Source organism: Nematolebias whitei, chromosome 18 (genome assembly GCF_014905685.2).
Source record: "Nematolebias whitei isolate Nwh7 chromosome 18, NemWhi1, whole genome shotgun sequence".
NCBI classification, from domain to species: domain Eukaryota; kingdom Metazoa; phylum Chordata; class Actinopteri; order Cyprinodontiformes; family Rivulidae; genus Nematolebias; species Nematolebias whitei.
Window position 1 is genome coordinate 24,545,450 of NC_056515.1, and position 9,477 is coordinate 24,554,926.

General features: G+C 40.6%; 1 protein-coding gene across 1 annotated transcript; it reads left to right on the forward strand.

Moving 5' to 3' along the window:
* alpk2 (alpha-kinase 2) lies at positions 1–8,758 on the forward strand. The gene is made up of 10 exons (XM_037691998.1): positions 1–1,194; positions 2,230–3,673; positions 3,773–3,920; positions 6,083–6,210; positions 6,293–6,337; positions 6,417–6,715; positions 7,641–7,729; positions 7,812–8,029; positions 8,108–8,156; positions 8,235–8,758. Exons 1-10 carry the CDS (start codon positions 1–3, stop codon positions 8,440–8,442), a joined length of 3,822 nt encoding a protein of 1,273 aa, XP_037547926.1. The 3' UTR covers positions 8,443–8,758.
* The last annotated feature ends 719 nt before the right edge of the window (positions 8,759–9,477 follow it).

The window sequence follows — 9,477 nt, forward strand, 5'->3', positions numbered from 1 at the left end:
ATGGTAGGACCCATGTCAGACCTTTATATTTTTGAAGGTGACACACGTGATTTTATTCTCAGCCAAACTGTAGATCCCAGTCAGCTTACATGCCCTGAATACCTGCCATTATCACAAACAGGAAAGGAGAAGGCAGACCATGACTGTGGTCCACATGTCCTGATGTGTGATTCAGAAGGCATTGTGTCACAATGTCATCACAGCTTTAGTAAAGAACAATCTATAGAGAGCAACTTGTCAGAAGTGAGTCAACATGAAGAGTTACGACCACCTGCTGTGGAGGCCTGGGGTGTGGAGTTGATGTTGGGAAGTGATGTGAGATCAGGCAAAGCAGAGGTCACTGATTTAACCCTCGACCTGCAGCGCAGCGACAGCCCAGTCGAACACTGGATGGATGCATGTCAGGATCTGAGAGGTGAGGACGAAGAAGATGGGGAGAATTTGGACAAAGCAAGCCACTTTATTTTACGAGAACATCAAGTGTCAGGTTACAGCCCCGGTGACAGCAAGAGGATTGACTGCTCCATTGATGACACCAAGGGTTGGGGGCCACCTGTTAGGAGATGGTCATCAGTGGACAGCTGGGCAACTGCACTCTCAGACTGGACTGGGATTGTCGAGGATCCATCAGAAGATATTGCAGCTGCCTTTGCAGAGATAGGAGCTGAGATAGATGCTTTGACGCAATCGCTAGACAAGTTGAATGCTCACACAGAGTCAGACACTCTGCACGAAAGTCTAACGGCAACAGAGAGAGAACGAGCCAAAGAGGATATGGGAGTTCAGGGTCAGCTTCTGAAGAATCAAAGTATCCTAGGGAGCTCCATCCATCCTGATCAGAGCTGTCTCTCTTTGGGCCTTCAAACAGAAGGATCTGAACATCAAGACAACAGTGACTTGAAGATCGTTGAATCCTTGTGTGACCCAGAAAATACCACCAAAGGAGAACAGCTTGCAAGGCACTCGCTTGTGGGTTCACCCAGGGTGACGGCCTCTTCTGAAGGGTACACCATGGCTGAGATCACACTGAGGACTGTAACTTCTTCTTCCTCTGATTTGGATCTTTTTAAGACTGATGGATATTTTAGGATCTTTGAGGATGAAATTTTCTTGAGCAACGAGGTCCTTCCAATCAAACTGAATATAACAGAGGATACAGATTCGATCACTCATCCAGAGCTGGTATTGGAAGAGGTAAGATGACTTTAATTTTTGTAAAATTGAGAAACATTCTGTATAGAATGATGTAAAAAGCGTGAAGCGTGACTCTGTATTGCATCACTAAATTTAAAGATGGATCAGACACAGACTAGCAAAACACTCTCATGTCAGAGGGACATGCTGCGCTCGCTGTGGTAGAGAAGGTGGAAAGATCCACCCTTTATACAGGAGCGATCAGATTGACATCATTGGCAAACAGATACATTTTTCGTGCATTTTGGAAACAGAGCCAGAACATTGAGACATTCCCTCTCTTGTCCTTGTGATTGCCATCATACCTTCAGTACTCGTAGCTAGTCAGCCATGTATCCCACCTCTCACGAGACTCACAAGTATTGTCAACTTGTTTTAAGTGGGAGCCATTCAAGAACTCTCGCCTTGGCCTTGCATTATTAAATAAGTCCTTTGGCTTCTGTCTTAATAGCTGATAGACTGGAGGAATCAGAAGTGGCTGAGAGGAAGACTTCAGACAGAAATGGCGTCTAATAATAGCTGAGAGTCCATTGATAATAGCCTACATCTGTGACTTGTCAGGATGGAAGGGTGAGAGGCGAGCGCAGCTGAGGATTGAAACACGACTCTTCCTTGCTCTATCTCTCTCTTTTGCGCCCTTTAACACACTCGTTCCAACCACACCTCACTTTTAAAAACCCTATGTGGGGGAGCTGAAAGGTCCTCAGACTGGGAAGACACATTTCATTCACTTAGGTTGGACCCAAAAGCAAATTTGAACTGTAGCAGGTTATGTGGACCGTCTGGTCTAATACTGAAACACAGAATTTTGTCATCTTGTTTGGTGGCTCCGTAGACAGGTATGTATTGTACAACAAATTTGAAATCTTAATTTTCAAAATAAATGTTAGTTTTGAGTTCTACCCAATTTGAAATTTTTTTAGTCTTTGTCTATACAGATTTAAAAAAAAACTTAAATTGATATTAAGTAACAGAAATGTTCAGTTTTTAAAAAAATGTAAGTTTTTCTTGTCATCTGTTTGTTTTCATTGCCAGCCCTGGGGAGATGGACTGCATCGAGTGACTGATGAATGCACCTTGTCACAGCGAGGCTCGGTTGAAAAGCAGAGAGTTAAATGTGAAGGAAACACGTGGACAACAGATCCTGATATTTTCAGCAGGCTTCCTCCAACAAACACAGATGTGGACAGACAATGTCATCCTTGTACAGATGTGTCATTTAACACTTTGCCAGATCTTCTCAGAAAAAGCCAGGTGGAGCTACATTTGGGGAGTCCTGAGTTTACTACGCACTTAGCTTCACACAGCAGTGACTCCTCTTTCATCTGTCAAACTAAAAGCAGTTTGGACAGTGATCAGACTCAAAGCAACTGCTTGGGTTGTGGTCATGTGCAAGATTTGACTCTCTGCTCGAGCCCAGATGGAGACAAATCCTTTGGCAAAGGCGATGAGGAGCTGATTCAGAAAAAGCAGGCTACAATAACACCTTCAGCAGATGGGGTACAGGAACAGCGCATTGAAGACAACGAACAGAGTTTCCTCACTGCAACCGATGACATAACAGATTTCCGCACAGCTCTAGTAAACATATCTTTTCACCCTCTAGATCATTTTTTCATCTCAGAGAAAAAGCGTGTTGCATACCTCACTTTAGATATAAATGATCCCTTTATACCCAGGACAGCTCCACCCATCTTGACACCTACAAAAGTTGAGGAGACTGAGTTGAAGATGCCTCACAAAACTCATAAGAATCCTGCAGAGAGCAAAACACGCTCGAAAAAGGAAAAATCTGGTGGTCACCATCATATTGGGCAGGCTTCCAAAAACCAAGAGAACACATCTCATCATGTTTCCATGCAGCAGTCCTGCAAACAGCAAGAAAGTCATCTCACAACTGGAGAAAGTCACATTAGCGAGAGCAGTGAAGTTGCGATTGAAGTCAAGGATGCTAAGATTATAACTGAGACCAGCATGGGAGGGAATGAGAAGAAGCTGCATGGTAAGAAGAAAAAGAAACATGGTCAGGCTGCAACTGTCAAGAGTGAAGCCGAGTCATCAGTTGATGTGGAGAATGGAGCAAAACCAAAAAGTACAATGGGAAGGATAGACATGTTTGAGGCCAAGTTTGGGGCCAAAACTGGAAAGGCTCACAAAGATGGTCATCAGTCAGTCCGTACTGAGAAAAAGTCCAAACATCTAGAGGAAAAAGTGCCCCATGTAGAGCAACCTCTGGACCACACAGATCATAAAGACTTCCAGACCAAAAATTATTCCCACCCTCCAAATGATGATGTCATCAAAAGGAGACGGATGTCAGGAGATAAAATGGGGAAAATTGTTAGCTCCTTTGAGTCTAAACTGCCAAAGACATATGCTTCAGTCAAAGCAAAGGAAGAAGAGACCCAGAGGAATGTAGGTGCAGCTCGCAAAAAAGCATACAGTGAGGTGGTCAAACAGAAAGTCCCACCAAAGGAAGGTGAGGACACTCATCAAGCAGTTTTCCTCTATTTGAGAACTGTTGCTTTAAATACAATGCCTCATCTCATCTGTCATCATAAATGTCCTGATTCTGCAGGGCCTAAGGTGGTGCAGCCAATCCAGGCAGTGTCAGTGAGCAAGGACCATCAGAGTCTATGTCTGTGGTGTCAGTTTGCTGCAGTCCACTCAGACTACACCGTGACCTGGAGCAGAGAGGGGACCATCCTGGATGAGAGCAAAAGAAGGTATTTCCTTTATTGCCCAATGCATATATACAATATACATAACCAGTACATACAAATGTTCCATTATGAGCAGGTGTTTGGTAACACCATGCACTTTTAGTGTGAGAGAAGTGAGTGCCAGGCGTTTCTGCCCATCAAATATTATATTTCATATTTCCTCCCAGGCTATCACTCCTTTCTGTTTTCAGCTTCTGTACCCCTCTTAAAGTGTGGTGTTACATTTTTTTACGAGGTTCCCAGCCTTTTTTTATCACACCCCTACCCTGGTTAAAACTCACTCACTGTCACCATGCAGGATGTTAAATGACACATAAAAAATGTGATTGAATGTTTCTAGCTGCAAATGTAGATAAAACAAAACCTAAAAATGCAAGGCTAAACAGGTAAAAAAAAAAAACTGATGACTAAGAATGTCTGATCAACTCTAGAATAAATAAATATGATAAACCTACAGGAAAGCTAAACCAAGAAAAGAGCAGACCATACCAGAATAAAGTCCACAAACTCAGCAAACTGTGACAAGTTGGAGAACAGTCATTACCAGAGTGGATTGCTGTTGTTTTAATATACCTTCAGTCTTTCTTGTCAATCCATGCGAATGCTATTTTGTAAGCCTGCACTTCTGAATCAATGCCATGAAAAATGTTCTGTTATTTGCAAGTATTTGCAAGTATGTCCGGGCTGCTATTTTTATGCCATATTGTTTTATATTATTAGTGTTTAGCGTATATCTTAGATTTTTTTTTCCTTCTTGCTCTCAGTGAAGGCGAACACTTTTTCCTCCCACTCCTTCCCTCTGCTTCTTTGTCCTGTGAACCTTCAGAGCCTCTCTTTGTATATCTTCCGAATTGTAAATTATGGATCTTGTCAATTGGTCTCTCAACGTAATTGATCAAATTTTCTCGACAAGACAACAAGTCATAGGAGAGCCCTCCTGCCCCGATGGAACACTTGCAGCTGGATACACGATGGATTCCTGGGGCAGTGGAAGACAGCGTGTCTGCCCACATTGTCATAGAGGAAGTTGAAGATTTTACATAACTGGATTTATGATAAAAGGATTTCTTCTTTTTGGAGCTGGTGGTTACCTGGCATATCAACAAATTTAAAAAAATGCCGGCAGCTGTTCTGGCCATTGTGAAGCTGCCTGGCAAAGGAATATGCCAAGCTGTGAACACTCAGATTCAAATGTTGTGTGAGCTGAGCCGTAAGCTGGACGTGATTTTTGCTGAGAATCCCATTCTACTTGCGGCTCCTGAATCTCGCTGGTGGAAAGGAGTCGACCTTGGAGAAGTTACAGGCTTGGCTCGGTGATACTGACCACAAATATGGCTGTTTGGAGTCGTCACTGAGATGTACCAGTACCAATGACAACCAGTGTTGTTATCTAAATCTGGCTCCCCCGTGTCAGCCTTGGAAGCTGACTATCTCAAATTTTCTTGGATTTTATGCAAAGAAGATGCTCTGCTCCCTCATCCCCAAGGACATTTATAGCAGCTCACACTCCCTTCAACACACCGCTGTCGCTGGTCTTCCTCATTTTGCCCCAAATACAATGATCATTTCTTTTGGAATAACTGTGTAGGGCAAAGGTTTCTAAAACAGCATTAGCAAAACCCATGAAGGGCCTTGTTAATGCTTGCTAATGGTCTTGTTTATTAAGTTGTTGTGTTTGGAGTCAATTCACAAATGCACCAAATTGCTTTTGGTCTTGGCTCTGCTCTGAGGAGCTGTCAGAGAGCTACCTACATAAACCCCACTTTAAAAGATTCAAACCTTTACTTTAACTTTCTGTAACTCGTTTCTTTAGAAGTGGTGAGATAAATTACTGTATAGCTAAACATTATACGTCCCATAAATAGTTATTTTTAAACCAGATTTGCTTTTCTGCGTAGTCAAACAAAGCAAAGCTGAACTTTTAATGAACAGTATTAATTTCACCTGCATCTAAGATATGGATCTATTCTTTTTATAAAGCAGAAAAGTCATTTACTACCACATTTATACAAACATTTACTAAAAAAAAAGTATATTTCACTTGCTTCTTGTTAGGTTTAATCATGTACTGAAGAAATAGAATTTGTTGTAAAGATTTTTTTTTCTTAGAATGATGACTCAGAGATTTGTATGCTGCGTTTGTGACTGTTCCACTTTTTATGAAGTGCAGGGGATGATAGCAGAGTGACACTGGCCATCACCAACGCCACCCACAAAGACCTGGGCAAGTTTGAGTGTCGCCTCAGCAGCTCCCAGGGTTCAATCACCCTGGACTATCTGCTTACATATGAAGGTAAAAGACAATGTTATCTATAGGACCACTGAACAAGAAAAACAAACATTTAATTCTGTTGTTTTTTCTGATTATATTTTAGTTCTTAGTGAAATTGTCATCCCTGCAACTCCATCGACCATTTCATGTAAGTACTGATAACCACTGAGTCTGTTTACTTTATAAAGCTTTTTTCTCAACAAATTATTTACATCTTCTGCTACCAGCCACACCTGTAGAAGTGTGCAGTGAAGAAGAGGACGCCCACTTCTCCAAGCTCTTGTTCAGGGAAGATTTCCTCTCAGAGCAGTACTTTGGAGAGAACCATCCCATCAGCATCATCACTGAAAAGGCTCACTTTGGAGAGGGGATGCATCGGCGAGCTTTCCGGACCACCCTGAAGGCAGGTCAGATACCCCTGCTGGTTCCGGGACATGCCTGTGTGCTCAAAGTGCACAACGCCATCAGCTATGGGACCAAGAACAACGACGAGCTCGTTCAGAAGAACTTTAATCTGGCTGTGGAGGTGAGAACATCACAGTTAGCTTCACTGGTGATACTTTTTCTGTCAGACGGACAGGAACCCAATCAGAAACTGAGTTTCCAAACTGTAGTTTATTAAAGGGCTTGGGGAATATTCTGACACTTGAATACTGTGTTGTCAATGTGGAAATAAGTAACAAGAAGGGGTGGACTTTTCCCTTTACGATGTGAACTGACCCAAACAGTGCATCTGTGTGTTTAGGTAAACCAAAGTTTTATTATCTGTCAGCGCTGTGCTTTAAAAAAATGTCTACAAACTCAGTCATCAAAGTCAAATCAAAAGGACTGACTAATTATTCTGATGAGAAATTAGGAATAAAAAAAAGGCACAAGAAAAAAATACATCTAGAAAGAATGAAAGAACAAAAGAACAAAAGAAAGAAAAGAGTTTAGACAAAAGATTAATAGTATTGGTTAAAGAAAAACGAAACAAATAAAGTATTAAAAATAAGTTTAGAAAATGAGAATATAAAAGAAAATATAAAAAGAAAATTATACTTTTGATTATATATGGTATGTTTCTGTAAATATTAATTTTTCATAAACAAAAATTATAAAGAGATACAATTCCATTTTATTGCTTTCTTCTTATTATTATTATTGCTAAGTTTGATTTACTTTATTTGTATTTTCATAAGTTAAACCTCATTGTTCTAATATTTGCTTTATACATTATTAATATTGTAATGATTTTAATTTTTATAAATTTGAACAACACACTTTTGTTTACTTCATTACCTTTGAAACTACTGGTGAGGCTTGGAAAAGTACTTTTGATTTATTTTTGTACATAAATCGTCAAAATGCTACAGAAAATATCAACACCTCAGATTGTTATTTTATTTTGTTTTAATTTATTGTGTGTATTTCTTTGTTTTATGATTTTATTTTTAATCTTTGCTCTATAGGAGTGTCAGGTCCAGAACACAGCAAGGGAGTACATCAAGGCCTACACCTCTGCTGCTCAGTCTGTTGAGGCCTTCGGAGACGTCCCGGAGTGAGTGACAAACTCATCAAACCTGAAAACAACCCGTTTATTCTCTTGTATATCATGTCACTTTCTCTCATGTACACACCAGGATCATTCCCATCTACCTGGTTCACCGTCCGTCCAACAACGTCCCCTACGCCACGCTGGAAGAGGAGCTGATCGGTGACTTTGTCAAGTATTCGGTCAAGGACGGCAAAGAGATCAACCTGATGAGACGCGACTCGGAGGCGGGACAGAAATGTTGCGCTTTCCAGCACTGGGTCTACCAAAACACTGAGGGCAATCTGCTGGTCACTGACATGCAAGGTCAGGGCAACGGAAACAAAATGATTGTGCAACAAGTTAATCTGCTGAGGATTATAAATCAGTCTGCTTTATTCTCAGGAGTTGACATGAAGCTCACAGATGTGGGAATAGCAACCTGTAAAAAAGGGTATTTATTTGAACTTGAATACTGGAGGTGCATATTGTTACTCCTGGAGGGATGACTAACTGTTGCTTTTTGTTGCAGATACAAGGGGTTCAAAGGAAACTGTGCCACGTCTTTCATTGACCAGTTCAAAGTTTTGCACCAGTGTAACAAGTACTGCGAGATCCTGGGGCTCAGTTCACTCCAGCCCAAACCCAAAAAGGCTTCAGCTGCTCCCAAACCTAAACTCCAACCCTCTGCTGCTCCTAAGAAGAAAATATTTGGGCCAACGCTGAAGAGCAAGTCGTAATGAAAACGTAAAAATTGCGACTTTTAGGACTCTCTGCTTTGACTTTTTGGACCTCGTGCTGCAGAGGCCTTCAAGGAGGAAATGGTTGAACCACTCCGAAACAATGACTCTGAACACTTGAAAAAGTTCTTTAATTTATTTTTTATGAACACTTCACCTGAAACTTTGTGTCTTTATTGCTGAAGTTTGTGATCATTTGAAGGAATGCTTGATAAGTGTATCCACAGTGATGAACTGCCACGTCTTAGACCCATTAGGTAATGGGCAACAATACTAGGGTTTTCTTTTTCTTTACAGATGTTTCCTTTTTTCTACGTCTGTTGGTGTTTTCAAACTGTTAGTTCATTAAATTAATGAACAGATTGATTGATTGATAGATTGATTGAATGACGTGAGAAAATGTCTTTGAATTAGTTTGTACAAGTTTCTGATTAATTGCAGTTGGTTTTAGAGGATGAAATACAAGATATGCAGTTATTTAGGATAATTGTTTAGTGTAACTCAGTATGAGTTCACTTTTATTTAGGGATGCACGATATTGGATTTTTGGCCGATATCCGATATGCCGATATATTAAAACGTATTTGGCTGATAACCGATACCAATACCGATATTTTTCCCCTAGACCTACTTACAGAGAATACATAGCTTTCTCTGCTGTGGAATTAAAATACTACATTATTCTGCATGGTCGTTGTCAATTTGGCCTGCTACCAAATGCAGATGCCAAAAAGGGAAATGAAAATGATGTAACACTTCAACTTGGATTATGTTTAATGTCAAATTTATTCATGACATTTACTCTCTCTAACACAATGACAAGACTTGAACAGTGCAAATTTATACATTTTCACAAAACTAAACTCAACAGTGGGCACAATGTCATAACGTTGTGCTGGCGCTGCAGGCATCCTTGTCACTGGGTTGTCATACAAAAACAGCACCTTTTATACATTTCTCAGACCCTTTCCAGAAAATTTGAATATCATGGAAAAGTTGTTAACTTCCATAATTCCATTCAAAAAGTTAATCTTT